This window comes from Neoarius graeffei, chromosome 4 (assembly GCF_027579695.1).
Source record: "Neoarius graeffei isolate fNeoGra1 chromosome 4, fNeoGra1.pri, whole genome shotgun sequence".
Taxonomy (NCBI): Eukaryota; Metazoa; Chordata; class Actinopteri; order Siluriformes; family Ariidae; genus Neoarius; species Neoarius graeffei.
This window is the reverse complement of record NC_083572.1, coordinates 34,823,738-34,842,612: the sequence shown is the minus strand read 5'-3', so window position 1 is coordinate 34,842,612 and position 18,875 is coordinate 34,823,738. Positions and strand designations below refer to the sequence as shown.

The window sequence follows — 18,875 nt, the reverse complement described above, 5'->3', positions numbered from 1 at the left end:
TTCTTGCCTGATGTACAATTTCAGTTGCTCGACAGTTTGGGGTCTCCCTTGTGCTTCATAATGCACCAAAAGTTTTAAACGGGAGACAGGTCTGGACTGCAGGCATGCCAGTTTAGCACCCGGACTTCGTTTACTACAGAACCATGCAATTTTAACATGTGCAGAAAGCAATTTGGCATTGTCTTGCTGAAAGAAGGAAGGCCTTCCCTGAAAAATATTTTGCCTGGATGGCAGTATATCACTCTGAAACATGTGGCCATACCTGTCAAGTTTGAGGTTTGAAAAAAAGGGATATTTCCCAGATTTTTAACTCAAAATAAGGGAAAATTTCGGAAAGTCATACCCTTCACCAAAAGTGGGTGTGTAGTTGAATGGGGGGCAATTTTCTATCTAGTATTTGTGATTTCCTGTACTCTGGTGCATGTTGGTGATAGCCAAGACCCAAACTCAATATGCTTATGGTTTATAGAGTGCATTTGTGAATAAACTATACATTTATTTTTATTTGCTTTCAGTGGTACCAGTTATTTCCCAAATTAAGGGCTAAAATACGTATCTTATGTTAAAATAAGAAAAGGTCATTATATAACCAGTCAATAAATTCAATTCCATTGCAATTTATTATGGTTTTACCATAGTCATGGCCTCGGAACACTAGATAGATAGATAGAGTAATAAAGAGATAAAGATTAATATAATATAAGATATTAAACCAAGAGTGATTTAAAATGGGTAAGTTTCAGATAGAAAATAAAATAGACAATGAGTGGATAAAACAGTTAATACACCAATTAGTTTACACTAGGCTATTTATGAGGTCTTAGCCAGGACATACTTAATGTAAACATGTGTAGCTTACCTTTGATTATTTGGGAGGCTTTTGTTTTCCCCATGGAAAATTTCTTTGCGAGGGAAGAGTCTGGGAACATTCCAGCCACGCACTTGTTGAAATCATCAAAGAAAGAGAGGCTAATGTTTTTCTTAGCTATTAGCATCGCCATCTTCACCTCAGACCTAATCAGTGTTGCCAGATACTGCTGACGTTTTCCAGCCCAAAATATGTTCAAAACCAGCCAAAATGCACTTGAAACCGCCCAACTTGGGTGGGAAACTGCCCAATCTGGCAACACTGGTCACCTAATCACTTGTTCAGCCTCGCCTCCGGACGTAGTTCTGTAATTACTGATGCCTGAGAGGGCGGGGATGTGAATTCATGGCCCGACTTCCTGCTGTAAACTCCTGTCAGAGGCGCGTCATGAATTCTGGACCTACCGACTTTTTAATATTGTGAAAATATGGGACTTTTATATAATGTGAAAATACGGGATATTTTCGGGAAAATAAAAAAACGGGAAGACAGCAGGAAATAAGTCAAAATAAGGGATTTCCCGGGAAAAACGGGAGGGTTGACAGGTATGCATGTGGCAGCCAGGACATGGTCAAGCATTGGTTTGTGAATGGAAGGTGGGGCCAGGGAGGGTGAGCAGCGAAGCGATTTCACCTATTGTTAATTGATATACTGTATAGGTGTGTGTTTTTCACTGATGGCCGAGGGTTGATAAGGAGAGGGGGCAGTTTCCTAACGAGAATGTATGCGCGCATGTAGAGGAAAGTGACACTGAAAAGCTATTTCCAAAATAAAAAGAACTGGGTTTAAACATCATTACCCTCCTGTCCACACTTCAGTATTCCACCCACCTCAGGGACTTACTACAAATGCAAGTATCATTCAGCATTAATGATGCCTTCCTAGAAGTACAACCTACCCATGTCATGTGCACTAATGCACCCTCGTACTATCAGTGATGCTAGCTTTTGAACTGTGCACTAATAAGTCGGATGGTTCCTCTCTGCTTTAGCCTGAAGGATGTGGTGTCCATGATTTCTAAAAATAAATTTCTGTTTTTGATTCATCAGACCTCAGGACAATTATCCACTTCACTCCATCATAAAAAAAGCTTGGGCCCAGAGAAGGTGGCTGTGTTTCTGGATATTGTTTATATATGGTTTTAACTTGCATTTGTGGATGCAGTTATGAACTGTTCACAGATGCTGGTTTTCTGAAGTGTTCCTGAGCCCATACAGTGATTTACACCACAGACACATGTCTGCTTTTGATGCAGAGTCACCTGAGGGCCTGAAGATTACAGGTATCCAATGTCAGTTTTCAGCCTTGTCCCTTGCATACAGAGATTTCTCCAAATTCTCTGAATCTTTTAATAATATTATGTACCATAGATGTGATCCCCAAACTCTTTGCAATTTTACATTGAGGAACGCCATTCTTAAATTGTTGCACTTTTTGCCCACACAGTCTTTCACAGAGCAGTGAACCCCTCCCCATCTTTACTTCTGAGAGACTCAGACTCTTGAATGCTCTTTTTATACCCGATCATGTTACTGGCCTGCTGCCAATTAATCAAAAAAAAAATTTTTAAATAGCATTAAACAACAACATTTTCAGTCTTTTGTTGCCCCATCCCAACTTTTCTGAAACATGCTGCTGACATCAAATTCAAAATGAGCATTTTCTCATCTCATTATCTCTAGCCGCTTTATCCTGTCCTACAGGGTCGCAGGCAAGCTGGAGCCTATCCCAGCTGACTACGGGCGAAAGGCAGGGTACACCCTGGACAAGTCGCCAGGTCATCACAGGGCTGACACATAGACACAGACAACCATTCACACTCACATTCACACCTATGGTCAATTTAGAGTCACCAGTTACCCTAACCTGCATGTCCTTGGACTGTGGGGGAAACCGGAGCACCTGGAGGAAACCCACGCGGACATGGGGAGAACATGCAAACTCCGCACAGAAAGGCCCTCGCCGGTCATGGGGCTCGAACTCGGACCTTCTTGCTGTGAGGCGACAGCGCTAACCACTACACCACCGTGCCGCCCAAAATGAGCATTTTTTTTTCAAAAAACAATAAAATTTCTCAGTTTCAACATTTGATATGTTGTCTTTGTACTATTTTCAATGAAAATAGTGTTTCGATGATTTGCAAATCTACACATCCATCCATTATCTGTAGCTGCTTATCCTGTTCTACAGGGTTGCAGGCAAGCTGGAGCCTATCCCAGCTGACTATGGGTGAGAAGTGGGGTACACCCTGGACAAGTTGCCAGGCTAATTGCAGGGCTGACACAGAGACAGACAACCATTTACACTCGCATCTACAGTCAATTTAGAGCCACCAATTAACTTAAGCTGCATGTCTTTAGACTGTGGGGGAAACCGGAGCACCCGGAAGAAACCCACGCAGACTCCACACAGAAAGGCCCTCACTGGCCACTGGGCTTGAATCCAGGACCTTCTTGTTGTGAGGTGACAGTGCTAACCACTACACCACCATGCTGCCCAAGTCTTCACATTCTGTTTTTATTTATATTTTAGTGTCCCAACTTTTTTGGAATTGGGGTTGTATATTCAAGGAACAAAAATGATTTAAATTGGTCCAGTATTGGGTTAGAACACTCTAACCAGCAACTGCAAAATGGCTATACAATGTACTTCTGCAGGGCAATCATCCACATCAAAGTAAACTGCTCGTTCTTACCACTAACAGTTTCATAATGTTATTGTACGTGCCTGATAACATGGAATTGATCCCTAGTGATAGACAGACATTGTTGTATCTAGTTCAATAACAAAGATTGTATGAAATGACTTTTCGTTTTCTGTTTTGACATCTCTGTTGGCATGAGCGCTAGCATTAGCGTTGAGTATAGTGTTTGCATAATTCTACTGAGTCACTGCTCTGCGAGTTGTTCACTTGGAGCACCAGTATTCCGGCACTCTCCCGCTGACTATTCCTGTGCCCTCTGCTGCTGCAACCCAGCCATGTCATGCTCTGAGCTCTGTGGCACCTGCATAGATTGTTCTTATTCACATGACTGTACAATAATCCTCCATACTCAGTAAATGCACACGCAAAGTTTGATATTTAAAAGCCCTGTTTTATGAACTGTGTTACCAGTTGAAAATCAGACCTCCAAAGTCATTAAAAGACAAATACCTCTCTTACTCCCCACTTTTTTTTTAAACATTACTGTATCATCAGTGTTCTGATAACATGTGTGTCTACAACCACCTGTGATTCCACCAGAGATTTGAACAAAGCTACCATATCCACATCCTGCCCCTCTTTTTTTTTTTTTAAACACTGGTGTACCTTGGAGAGCCAGCTTGGTTTGCCCTTACAAAAAGTCTTGCCATGATAGTCACAACCCACAATGAGCATGGCTTTTGTAAAACTGATTGCCAGCATAGTGAACACTTTTCCCAACATCATCAATAAGGGTGGTAATCTGCAACATTTAATAAAAAAGTGAAACACTGTAGTTGGTGAAATCATTTTATTGCTACCAAATTCTTGGTGGCTATCACACAATGAAGCACCCTTCCATTGGAGATATCAATACTTCCAGTTAATTCTGCATAATATGCCGATTATACACAGATGTGATACAAAATCTTTTTTTCCAAGTGGTATGAAAGTCAAGGTCTCCATGCTGCTTTAGTAGGAGGATTTGATTAGCATGGGAAAGTAATGACTGTGGCAATCTGGTGCACCCTCTTTAGTGAGCTCAGTCAGCAGACTGGTGAGGTCCAAATAGTTAGGCACAAGCCCAGTGTTCCTCATTAGCCGTTAGTTTGGCTAATGTCTTCTCTACTACCAACCAATCTACCCCCTCCCTTTAAATTACAAATTTAATGAAAGATGAGAGGGGGAAAAAAAACCCAACACACACACACACACACACACCAAAAGGGGTGCTGGAAACTCAGATGACACCACTCATTCATGTATTCACAGGGTCCTCCCAGACACTCTGCACACAAAGAAAGAGAGAGAGAATTTGAATTTTCAAAACATCTTTATTTCAAACATTAACATATGTACAACAACACTACCAGATCATTTCTGGCAAGTAAATAAATACAAAAAACCCACAAAAGAACAAACAAAAATGTGATACAAGAGTTTTAGTTAGAGGATCCAACCTTCAAAAAATGTGCAAATAGCAGCTTTTCATCCTCGACTGTACACACTGTGCCATTGTAACACCATATTTATTTAAAAGATTCAAGGTTGGACATTGCCTTATAAAAACGAAAATCAATTAAAATACGAGATCGCACTAAAGTTGAAAAAAACAATACAACATCCTCACTAAAAGCTTGCTCAACCTTGTTTCTCCAGCTAACATATATTGCCATCTTAGCTTGTCCAAGCAAAAAATTTAACAATTGGCACTTCGGACGTTGTTTCTGTACATATTTAAAACTAATAAAAAAAAAAAAAAAAAAAAAAAAAAAAAGTGTCCATTGAAAAATTTTCAGAAAAATAAACAAATAGCATATGCAAAACAGCAAATAAAGGTCTGAGCCTCACACAATGCATAAAAGCATGGAAAACTGTTTCCCTTAAAAAACAAAATGGGCACTCTTGGCCTACAGCTGGATTTAAAACAGAAATAAAAGCATTAACTGCAACAGCACCATATAAAATACGCCACTGCAGAGCCCCAGTTTTCTTAGGTAGTGGTGACTTGTAAAATGCTCTCCACTGTGGTTTGACAGCTTCCCCTGTCTGCAAAACCATACACCAGGGAGTATCTGTTTTTTTATTAAAAGACTTAACACAGACTTTGTATAAGGCTTTACCATTGGCAGAGTTTGGGCCCAAGAATGCCACACTTTCACATTGCAGATAACTACCTGTACAATCCATAAGATTAGGGGACAGCATAAAATTTGGAAAGGGATCATTGTTGACTGGATGATACAAACCTCTGGAATAGTCTACCAGCAACCCTAACTCTCCAGTTGTTAGTAAAGTCTGCCACTTTTGAAGCAGAAAACTAACTACATGAATGGATCTTACCCCCAAATGATCTGCCACTCTTTCACAGTTCTGCAACTCTGGACCAGCTAACTTAATTAAATCATTGAGAGTTGTGACTCCAGATTTAAGGAGATCAAAAGTTAGAGCAGAAAAACACTTTTCACCCATTACATCAAAAATTGAGCCATAGATCAGGGGCTCCTTTAAAAACCAATGTAAAGAACAAGAACTGAGCCCCCTTTTCACTGTTACAAAAGACCATACTTTAAAAAGATTACGATAAAACACTGGGAGTCGGCTAAGGTTCATCTTCTGAGGATCCATCCAGAAAAAAGTTCTGTCCATCCCCAAACCCTCAAAAGTCTGTAAAATAGCACAAGCCACTGACTTCCAGCCGGAGTCCACTGGCCCTGTAAGAAGCCGTTGTACAAACTGGAGACAGAAAGCTGCCGTTCTGCTATGTAGGTGAATAAGTCCATGTCCACCTTCTTCTTTAGGTAGATACAACACATTTTGTGGTACCCAGTGTAGCTTGTCCCAAAAAAAGTTGACCAGAATTGACTGGATCTTTGACAGGAGTTGCATTGGGGGATCCACACACGCTAACCGATGCCAGAGAGAAGATGCTACCAAGTTATTTATAATTAAAACACACCCTCTATAGGACATTTTATTCAGTAAGAACCTCCATTTGTCCAGACGGCCCTTTATTTTTTCAATAGTGCCTTCAAAGTTTTTTTTTTTTTGCATGGAGGCTTCATCCCCAAGAAAAACTCCAAGATATTTAAAACCTTTCCTGATCCAGCTTAAGCCATCTGGGAGACTAGGCTCTCCATCTGACCACTTCCTAATTAGCACAGCTACACTCTTAGCCCAGTTAACTTTGGCCGAAGAGAAAGATCTAAAATCTTCAAAAATTTTAAGCATTGTGTCAATATTCTTCTGGTCTCTAACCAACACAGCAATGTCATCTGCATATGCTGACACTTGAAAATTGTTACCACAAAAAGGAAAGGCCACACCACTTAGTTCCTTTCTTAAACTTATTAAAAAAGTGGCTCTACTGCAAGACTATACAGCATGCTGGATAAGGCACAACCTTGTCTAATGCCCCTATGAACTTTAAAAGGAGCACACGAATCACCATTAACCTTCAGTATGCTTTCAACGTCACTGTACAGAACTCTTACCTTTCCAATAAAAAGGGGACTAAAACCAAAAGCTGCCAGGACACTCCACAAATAGTTGTGTTCAACTCTATCAAAAGCCTTTTCTTGGTCTATAAACACTAGACCAAACTCTAAATTAAAAAGTTTACCAATGTCAAAAGCATCTCTGACAAAAGAGATATTATGAATGAATCTACCTGGCACACAGTAGGTCTGGTCAGGGTGGATGACCTGTTCCAACACATCACTCAGTCTATTTGCCAAAGTTTTTAAGAGCAATTTGTATTCTGTATAAAGTAACGAGACAGGCCTCCAGGACTTTATGTTGTTTAGGTCCCCTTTTTTTGGCAGCAAAGTGAGTACCGCTCTACAGCAACTCAGTGGCAGCTTCCCCTTAGCTAGGCTGTCACTGAGAACAGCCAGGATGTCTTCACCCATTTCAGGCCAAAAAGACCTGTAAAACTCAGCAGGAAGACCATCTAGCCCCGGTGCTTTACCACTCTCCATACTTTGAAGGGCTCTCTGCAGTTCCGCTAGAGTCAAGGCTCTTTCAAGGTCTGCATTGACCTCTGTGGACACCTGGGGTAAGTTGCCAAGGAAGACATTGCCAACAGCCTGGTCCCATAGTACCTCACTTTGGTACAGCTCCTCATAAAAACAGACTGCTCTCTTACGTATGTCTGCATGATCAGACAGAAGTATTCCATCCTTAGAGCGTAAAGCATGGATACATCTTGTTTGTCCATTCTTTTTTCTAGATTAAAGAAGAATTTTGATGGTGCATCCATCAATTCTGCACTTTGAAAGCGAGACCTGACCAGAGCTCCCTGTGCTGTAACTCCTAGCAAGTCAGCCAGGAGATTCTTTTTGCACCTAAATTTTTCAGCATAGGTCTGATTTCCTGTGTTCTAAATTAACTCCTGGATCTCAATAATTTCTTTTTCTAGGTTTTTCATAGAGCGAGTAATGTCGCCTGTGACATTGACAGTATACTCTTGACAGAACTGCTTTATCTGCACTTTGCCAAAATCCCACCACTGCTGCAAAGATTAGAAGAAAGATTTTTTGGTTTTAAAATCATTCCAAAAGTGTCTAAAAACATCTTTAAAATTACCATCAGACAATAAAATAGTATTAAAATGCCAATATGCACTTTTTGGCTTAACAAAGTTTAAAAACAAGAAGCAAACAACTAAGCTATGGTCTGAAAAACAGACTGGAACAATTGAGCAGTTTCTAAAACAACTAAGTTGGTGTTTAAAACCATAAAACCTATCCAATCTTGCTAGAGACAGTTGATTATTATAGGAGTGACTCCATGTGTATGGCCTTTGCGTACCATGGAAGTTCCTCCAAATGTCAGTAAGGTCATTAGAATTCATTAATTCAGTGAGGCGTCCAGTGCTTTAAGTGGGGAAAAAATAAGTGCCGGTACTCACATTATTCGACTGTTGCCAGGTAAATTACGCGGTGGGTGACAGTAACAGCAGACCAAGTAATATTTAAATAATTTTTACATTTTACAAATATTTTTACAAAATAAGTGTTTTTTATTGAGCTTTCACATTTCCAGATAATTTATGTTTATCTTGTTCATTTGGATATTGGCCCAAGGGAGGTCATCGGGGGGGGGGGGGGGGGGGGACCTCAGGCTGATGCACAAGGGAACTGTGGACACACATGAGAGAAATACAGAGATGAAAGATGTAGACAGTCCATGTCTACATAATGACAGGCGTACTAACACCTTCTGCGCGCTTCGGCAGCTCATTGATACGGAGCTCAGATATCAATGCGCTGCCGAAGCGCGCAGAAGGTGTTAGTACGCCTGTCATTATAGTGCGGACTTTCCATAGCATAGAAAATCACTACGTTTCAATTTATGTAACTGAACTTGTTTCATATCACTGGTCATATAAACCTATGTAAACAGGAAAAACGCGGAAGAGTTTGGTCGCATCTAACTACAGCCCCAAAAAATACCATTGGCCATACTGAGCCTAGCTACATTGCTAACAGGAGTGACAGCGCTTCTGACTGCGTCTGACTGACTGGGAGGTCGCGCAAAGCTCGGAGGGGTACGGAGCAGCTCGTCTCAATTCAGATAAGAGCATATTTCATTATGGAAGTACGGTGGACTGTTCCTTTAAGCCTTCCACTTAAATTGAAAAAGAGTCTACAGGTTACAGACATTTGCTTGATTTATTCCATCCAATACTGTACTGTATAGTTGGATTCCACCATCAGGTGAAGAACGAGAATCTGAGGCAATTATGGTCACAGTCACCGAAACTTGACAGTTGAAGACTGGAAAAAAGACTGGCTAATTTTTTTTTCTCCAACCCCAAATCAGAAAAAGTTGGGACAGTATGTTGATCTTGAAATTAAAACTGAAAATAATGACTTCTAAATAATCTTTGACCTGTATTACACTCAAAACAATAAAACAGCACATTATTTGATGGTTTACCTCATTAATTTTATTGTTTCTCAAAATAAACACTTGTCAGCTTTAAGTTTTGCAACACATTTCAAAAGAAGTTGGGAGGGTAAAGCATATACCGCTTTATAATGTTGCCATTCCTTTTCACAACACTTAAAAAAATGTTTAGGGACTGAAGACACCAAGCAGAAAGGACCGATGCACAAAAACTTGGACACTGCCATGCTGAAAAACACCCATATGTGGCAGGGCATCCAGGCTATTACAAACAAGGGAAACAAGCACACAGTCACTACCTCAGACATCACCCTCCCAGACAGAATACTTTTTATGCCCAATTTGATAATCTCCACCAAGGCACCTTGCTTGCACTACCAATACCACCATGTGGACAGAGAGAGCATGCACGTGTCCTCCAAGTGACACACAAGCAGGTCCTCAGGTCTCTGCATCAAGTCAACCCCCATAAAGCAGCAGGGCTGAATGGAGGGCCACCTAGAATTCTAAAAGCCTGTGCTGCTGAGCTGACATGTTTACACAGACATTCAACACTTCGCTGGGCCAGGCTGTTGTCGCACACCACTTTAAACACTCATTGTACTGGTCCCCCCCAAAAAAACAAAAAAAAAAACAAATACAAACTGCATGAAAGAATTCTACCTGGTGTTGCTCCCACTTGTTGGCACGAAGTGCTGAGAGAAACTGGTGCTGAGATTCATGGACTATCATACCTGTGACCACTGATTCCCTTCAGTTTACCTACAGGGAAAACAGATTAGTAGACAATGCTGTGGCCTTTGCTCTCCCCTCAGCTCTTAAACACCTGGATAACATCAACACCTATGGCTGCATGCTCTTTCTGGGCAATAGTTCACCCTTTAAACACTGTCCAGCCCACTAAGTTAGTAGCACAGCTGGCAGAACTGGGACTGCCCACTCCCACCTGCAATTGATTAGATTTTTTGACTGAAAGACTACAGTTGGTTAAGGTGGGGAATAGGCTATTAGCAGCACCAAGCACCAGCACTGGAACACCCCAGGGCTGCTACATCCTAGACTATTTTCTCTGTACACTCATGACTGCCTGCCCACCCATAAACTCAGCAACATTTACAAGTTTACAGATGATACAGTGCACATCCTTGGACTTGGAGGGAAACAACAAATCGGAAATGAATTGGCTTGGTCGCCTCGCTCACTTGTGATATATACATTCACCGCTTGAAGATGAACTTCATATGTTGGTATAAAAATGAGCGAGAGAGAGAGAGAGAGAGAGAGAGAGAGAGAGAGAACCTTTATCAATCCCATGAAAGGAAATTCAAAAATGTTACAGCAGCAGATTGTTAAATACAGACAATTAACCACTGGACAAAAACAGGATAAATAAAATAGCCCACAGAACATGACCTGAGATGAACTGCTGCCATGAGATGCTTTTTCAATGAAAAAACAAGTGCTGCAGTTGCTGAGTGATTCCACTTAGGGTCAACATACAGTATAGGTAGTGTGGCAGCGGGGGCGTGGTCAAGCATTGGTCTGTGAATGGAGGGCAGAGTCAGGGAAGGTAAGTGGCAGAATCACTGCACCTGACGGGAATTAACCTGTGTCTTCCCCAGTGGCCGCGCCTTATAAGAGGAGAGGGAGAGCAGAGAAAGGGGATTCTCCCCCAACCAGAACACGTGTGTGTGTGTGTGTGTGTGTGTGTGTGTGTGTGTGTGAGAATAAATATAAAGCTGAAAAGCTAAAATAAAAGGGTTTTTGTGAACTCAGTTCTGGCCTGCCGTGCTTCTGTGCTCCACCCACCTTAACTATTTCTACAGTGGTGCTGAAACCTGGGAATGGAGTACAGAAGAGAACAGCCCCATGGAGTCCCCCGCATTCAAGGACCTGGTCCATGCCCTCGCCTCAGCCCAACAGAGCCAGCACCAGGCGCTGGTTGCCCTCCGGAAGGAGCAGGAACAATGGTTTGAAGCCCTGGTACTGGCACAGCAGGAAGATCGCCAGGCATTCCGGCACCTGCTCGCATCTGCGGGGTCCACCATCACCACTGCCGCAGACCCTCCCCACCTCATTCTAATGAAGATGGGTCCGCCTGATGACCCCGAAGCCTTCCTCGCTCTATTTGAGCAGGCAGCAGAGGCATGGGGTTGGCCAGTGGAACAATACGTGGCGGGCCTCCTCCCCCTGCTAACAGGCGAGGCGCAGCTGGCCACGTTACAGCTCCCCGCCAACAGCCGGCTGGTCTACGCTGACCTCCGCAGGGCCATCCTCCAACGTGTGGGGTGCACTCCGGAGCAACAACGGCAGTGCTTTGGCACACTGTGCCTGGAGGAGGTCGGCCAGCCATTCACGTTTGGCCAGCAACTCCGGGACGCCTGCCAGCGGTGGCTGAGGGCCGACAACAGCGACGCCGAGGGAATCATCGACCTGGTGGCGCTGGAACAATTCATTGCCCGACTTCCGGAAGGAACAGTGGAGTGGGTCCAGTACCATCGCCCGGCGTCGCTGGATCAGGCCATCGAGCTGGCGGAGGAACATATGGCGGCTGTTCTGATGGCAGGACAGCGTGTCTCCTCTTCTCCCCTCTCTCTCTCTCCCCCCCTTCTGTTTCTCATCCTCACCCCATTTCCCCACTGCGGAGCCGGGGGCCGGCTCCACCCCAGCCGGCCCGCTGCACCCGCGGTGCCCTACCGTTTCCTACTTCCGTGTCTGTGTCTTCCCCCCCTCAGGTGAGTGAGCTCCGGAACACCGGTGCAAAGGGAGGGCCTGGGCTGGTTTGCTGGCGCTGCGGGGAGCCAGGGCACCTCCAGCAACAGTGCTCGGTGATGGAGGTGGGCGCGGTGGTCCGGATCCCCGACTCGCCGGAGACTGCCCTTGATCGGGCCGGAGCCTATCGCATACCGTTGAGTATCCAAGGGGATACGTATCAGGCTTTGGTAGACTCCGTCTGTAATCAGACCTCCATCCACCAAAGCCTGGTGCAAGATGAGGCATTGAGGAAAGCACAATTGGTGAAGGTGCTGTGTGTGCACGGGGATGTTCACAACTACCCTTTAGTGTCAGTTCACATTCTATTTCGAGGGGAGAAATTTAGAGTAAAGGTGGCAGTTAATCCTCACCTTACCCACTCAATAATTTTGGGGACTGATTGGCTGGGATTTAGGGAATTAATGGCGCATTTAGTGAAGCATGGGGCCTGCCATCATTTAGAGGTGGGAAGTCCCAGTGTGGCATTGGCGGGAGCAGCTGTCATGGAGCCGTCTACGTCATCACCGCATCAGAGTGAGGAACAGCAGGCTCCTCCTCCCTCTCTTGGGGAATCCCTTGTGGATTTTCCCATTAGAGCAGTCGCGAGACGAAACTCTGCGGCATGCGTTTGACCAAGTGAAAGTAATCGATGGTCAAACGCTCCAGCCAAACACCACCCTGTCCTTCCTCTATTTCACCATTATTAAGGATAGGTTATACCGAGTGACACAGGACACTCAGACTAAGGAACCGATAGCAGCTTTTAATCCCAAAGAGCCACCAGGATTTTATATTCCAAGCGGCTCACTTTAATCCCATGGCCGGACACTTGGGGCAGGATAAGACACTAGCCCGAATAATGGCCCAGTTCTATTGGCCAGGGATTCGCGGCGATGTCCGTAGGTGGTGTACGGCGGCATGCGAATGCCAGTTAGTAAATCCTGGGGCCATTCTAAAAGTGCCTTTGCGCCCTCTGCCATTAATCGAGACCCCATTTGAAAGAATTGGGATGGATCTCATCGGGCCATCAGATTGGTCAACATGAGGATAATCGCTTTTAGTTCTGGTGGACTATGCAACACCATATCCGGAAGCGGTGCCTCTTTGCAATATCTCAGCACGTAGTATTGCAGAAGCACTCTTCCGCGTCATCTCCCGAGTCGGAATCCCCAAAGGAGATTCTGACTGATCAAGGCACTACGCTTATGTCACGCATGCTGCACGAACTGTATGGGTTACTGGGAATTAAGTCTATCCGCACCAGCGTTTATCACCCACAAACAGATGGCTTAGTTGAACAGTTCAATCGCACCCTCAAGAACATAATTCGGAAATTTGTAAGCGAGGATGCATGCAACTGGGATAAATTGCTTGAGCCCCTGTTATTCACAGTGCGAGAGGTCGCACAAGCCTCCATGGGGTTCTCCCCATTCTAATTATTATACGGGCGTAAGCTGCGTGGCATTCTAGATGTGCTGCGTGAAAATTGGAAGGAGGGACCTTCAACAAGCAAAAATGAAATTTAATACATTATCGACCTGCTCGCCAAACTACACACACACACACACACACACACACACACACACACACACACCTAACCCAGGAGAATTGGCAGCAGGCCCAAAAATGTCAAGTCCGTCTGTACGACAGGGGCATACGCCTTAGGGAATTCACACCAGGAGATAAAGTACTCGTGTTGTTACCCACGTCGAGCTCCAAATTGATCGCCAGATGGCAAGGATCCATTGAGGTCACACGGCGAGTCGGGGACGTCAACTATGAGGTGAGGCGAATGGACAGGGGTGGGGCACTACAGATTTACCACCTCAATCTGTTAAAACTTTGGAACGAGGAGGTCCCCATGGCGTTGGTGGTTCCAGAGAAGGCGGAGCTGGGACCAGAGGTTCAAAAGGGAAAATTGACATCGCCCACCGCTCTGGTCCCCTGTGGAGACCACCTCTCCCTGACCCAACTCACGGAGGTTGCCCAGTTGCAGACAGAATTTTCTGACTTGTTCTCGCCCCTGCCCGGCTGCACCCATCTCATAGAACATCACATTGAGACGCCCACGGGGGTAGTTGTGTGCAGCCGCCCTTACAGACCACCTGAACACAAGAAAAAGGTGGTTCGGGAAGAACTCGAGGCAATGCTCGAAATGGGCATTGTTGAGGAGTCCCACAGTGACTGGAGCAGCCCGGTGGTCTTGGTTCCCAAGGCCAATGGGCTGGTCTGGTTCTCTGTGGACTATAGAAAAAAAAAGTCAACGTGGTGTCTAAATTTGATGTGTACCCAATGCCTCGTATTGATGAGTTGCTTGATCGACTAGGCATGGCTCATTTTTATTTGACACTGGATTTGACAAAGGGATATTGGCAGATCCCCTTGACTCCACTATCCCGAGAGAAAATGGCCTTTTCCACACCGTTTGGCTTACACCAGTTCATCACACTTCCTTTTGGGTTGTTTGGGGCGCCTGCTACGTTTCAGCAGCTTATAGACAGGGTCCTCCGCCCCCACGCCACCTATGCGGCCGCATACCTGGACAACATCATTATTTATAGTAATGACTGGCCGTGGCACCTAGAACACCTAACGGCCGTCCTTAGGTCGCTGAGGCGAGCGGGTCTCACAGCCAACCCGAAGAAGTGTACGATTGGGTGGGTGGAAGTACAGTATCTAGGCTTCCACTTGGGCAATGGGCAGGTGCGTCCCCAAAATCAATAAGACAGCAGCGATTGCGGCCTGCCCAAGGCCCAAGACCAAAAAGGGGGTGAGACAGTTCCTGGGGCTGGCTGGCTACTATCATAGGTTTATACCTAATTATTCAGACGTCACCAGCCCACTGACTGATCTCACTAAAAAGGGGCACCAGATCCGGTCCAGTGGATGGAGCAATGCCAGCGGGCTTTCTCTAAGGTAAAGGCTGCACTGTATGGCAGGGCCACTGTTACACTCCCCTGACTCTTCTCTCCCCTTTGTTTTGCAGACGGACACATCGGAAAGAGGGCTGGATGCTGTTTTGTCCCAGGAGGTGGAGGGGGAGGACTGTCCAGTGCTGTACATCAGCCGGAAGCTGTCAGTGCGCGAGGGCAGGTACAGCACCATAGAAAAGGAATGCCTCGCCATCAAGTGGGCAGTCCTTGCCCTCCGCTACTACCTGCTGGGGCGCCCTTTCACCTTCTGGTCGGACCACGCACCCCTGCAGTGGCGCCACTGCATGAAGGATGCCAACGCGCGGATCATTCGTTGGTATCTGGCACTCCAGCCGTTTAAGTTTGAGGTGGTCGTGGCGGATTTCCTCTCCTGTCAAGGGGGAGGGGGGGGAGTCAGCTGCAGGCCGGACGGCTCCCTGGCCTGAGTCGAGTGGTGGGGGTATGTGGCAGCGGGGGCGTGGTCAAGCATCAGTCTGTGAATGGAAGGCAGAGTCAGGGACGGCAAGTGGCAGAATCACTGCACCTGACGGGAATTAACCTGTTTGTGTGTCTTCCCCAGGTACCGTGCCCTATAAGGGGAGAGGGAGAGCAGAGGAAGGGGGCTCTCCCCCAACCAGAACACGTGTGTGTGTGTGTGTGTGTGTGTGTGTGTGTGCGCGCGTGCGAGAATAAATATAAAGCTGAAAAGCTAAAATAAAAGGGTTTGAGAACTTAGTTCTGGCCTGCCGTGCTTGTGCTCCACCCACCTTAACTATTTTTTTAAACAATAATTTATTGTCTTTTTTTAGAAACAAAACACAGTCCAGCACCGCCAAGTCCAGAGCAAAATACAGTATTGTCCAGAAGAAGAAAAAAAAAAAAAAAACCACACAGGTCCATGGGTTATAAATACACAGCATAAACATTTTTTACACAAAAGACCCCGTTATACATCAATTATGTTTAAAAACAAAATGTGATCCCCCTTTCTGTAATATCTCGGCAAGCTCACTTGGCAGGTGATCAAGCAAAGGCTGCCATATCCTGTAGAAAGCATCACAGTTACCTTTTATAATGGCACTGAGGCGCTCCATCGGAAACACCCTGAATGTTTCTCTGTACCACTGTGTAACAAAGGGGGCTGCGCCTGAATCCACTGAAACAATATACACCGCCTTGCCATATGTAGAAGTTTACACAGGAACATCATTTGTCTAGATGATAAAGAAAACCCCTCCACAGACAGTCCAAGAACAAACAGCACAGGGTTCAGTGGGATTGTCTGATGAAATATTGAGTGAAGTTCTATAGCAATGTTTTTCCAAAATCTAGCAACTAAAGGACATTGCCATATGCAGTGGTAGTAAGTCCCCACATCCATATTGCACTTTACACAGAGAGGAGAAATCTGGGGGTGAATTTTATTTTAAAACTCTGGGGTGCGCTGCAGTCTGTGTAAAATTCTGCATTGGCTTTCCCGGAGTCTGTTACATGTAAACATTTTCTTAGGAGATTTAAAACGCTTTTGACCATGCTTCTGTGCTAAGCTCAACCTCCAAGTCTGTTTCCCACCGAACCCTGGCCTTATCTGTTGTAATACAATTCATAGATTGTAATTTTCCATAAAAGAGAGAGATGAATTTCTTTTTAGTGAATACGTCCTCATTATATTTAAGAGGAAAGCTTTCAATCAGATTTAAAACAGGTTGGTTGTCTGGAAATTTAAGAAAACTTACAAAATGTCTCACTTGCAGAAACCCAAAGAAGTGTTTCTGTGGTATACTGTACTTGGTTTGAATTTGTTTAAAAGGACATAAGATTACCCCTTTCAAACAGATCACAGACAAATCTTAAATTTTTAGAGTGCCAATCATCAAATATACTACTGCCGATACCTGGAGGGAAAGCCTTATTCCTAACTAGAGGCTGCAGTGCACTCGAAAAACCTCTTCTTCCAATGTGAGCAGCAATATTATACCAAGTCTTGAGTGTGCACATCAATATAGAGTTATTTCGGACCCCCAGTGGAAGTTGAGCTAAATCAATTGATAAAAGACTAAGAAGAGAGAAAGGGCCACAACACCAGGTATCTACAAGAGGCTTGCCTTGATGTAAAAAGGAAAGTAACCAACCTGAAATTATTCGTGCATGACAAGCCCAGTTATAATAGAGAAGGTTAGGAAGTGCCTGACCCCCTTCATCTGCAGGTAGTTGTAAAATCTTTATCCTTAGCCTAGATTTCTTCCCGTGCCATATAAATTTAGAAAGACATCCCTCACTCTCTAAAAACGTTTTTCTGTTAATTCTGAGCGGCAGCATTTGCATACGATAAAGTATTCTGGGAAGGACATTCATTTTAATTAAACTTATTCTACCTATCCAAGATAGCCAGAACCACCTATTAAGGTCATTTTTTGACTGAGGCCACAATTGCATTAAAGTTCAACCTGTACAGCTCTGTTGTATCTGCAGACACCTTAATACCCAAATATATAAGACCTGTAGTCGACCACCTGAAAGGAAAATGAACAGGAATGTTCCATCTCCCCCGATCACCGAGAAGCAAGGCTTCTGATTTGTCATAATTAATTTCATACCCCGAAACAAGGCAAAATTTATTAATAATGGATATCAGCATAGGAAGATGTTTCTGGCTGAGTAACAAACAATAACACGTCATCCGCATAAAGCGAGATTCTGTATTCAGTATCTCCCAGGGTTACCCCAGAGAGCCCAGGATGGGTTCTTACAGCTTCCGCCAATGGTTCCAGTACGAGCACAAACAATAAAGGGGAAAAGGGACACCCCGGCGCGTCCCTCTGCCCAAAGGAAAAAAGTATCAGAGGCAGAACCAATCACTAATACCCTCACGGCTGGAGCCCCGTATAACAGTTTGACCCATTTAACAAATTCAGATCCCAAACCAAACCTGTCCAAGACATCGAATAGGTATCCCCACTCCACTCGATCGAATGCTTTCTCAGCATCTAGTGAAATGGCAAGAGCCCTAAAATCAGTGTTCTGACAAAATTGCACTATATTTATAAAATCGACGTACATTGGAGTGGGAGTATCTACCTTTAATAAAACCCGTCTGGTCAGGCCCCACTAGAACCGGCAAAACCTCCTCCAAATGCCTAGACAAAATCTTGGACAGAATCTTGCAGTCTACACCAAGTGAACTTATAGGTCTATAGGATGTACATAGATCTGCAGGTTTATCCTTTTTCAAGATCAGGGATATGTGGGCGAGGTTTAGAGTGGGTGGGAGTGTGCCCCTCAAGAGATTCCACATACATATTTAGTAAAGGATTTACAATGCGTTTAGCCATTTTCTTGTAAAACTCAGGCCCAAATCCATCAGGGCCTGGAGCCTTTCCACCCTGTAGGGATTTGATAGCTTCTAGAACTTCCTGTGTCCCGATAGGTCTACACAGATCTAAACGGCTTTCTTCAGATAGTGTAGGGAGATTAATATTATCAAGAAAGACTTTCCTAGAATCTGCAGTATTTTGACATTCAGAAGAATATAGTTCCTGATAAAACTCTTTCATTATTTTACTGATAAGTTTCGCTTCAAAGTGTAGATTGCCTTTCTTATCTTTGAGAGAGGGTATCGCGTAGGACCCATTCTTCCTCTGGGCGAGTCGGGCAAGAAGGCATCCAGGTTTATTGCCAGATTCAAATAATCTATGTTTTGCATAGAATATTGCAGTTTCAGCTTTGAGTTAGTAGTTGGTCCAAG

The 18,875-nt window shown here is 44.4% G+C and overlaps 1 protein-coding gene across 6 annotated transcripts in view; it reads left to right on the top strand.

The window, feature by feature from the left end:
* Positions 1–2,089: 2,089 nt before the first annotated feature.
* ripor3 (RIPOR family member 3) overlaps positions 2,090–18,875 on the top strand; it is a 145,924-nt gene continuing 129,138 nt past the window's right edge. For all 6 annotated transcript variants that reach the window (XM_060919155.1, XM_060919156.1, XM_060919153.1 and 3 more), the window contains exon 1: positions 2,090–2,150. In XM_060919155.1, coding sequence (XP_060775138.1) covers positions 2,105–2,150 — 46 coding nt within the window. In that variant the 5' untranslated portion in view covers positions 2,090–2,104. The remainder of the gene's footprint in view (positions 2,151–18,875) is intronic.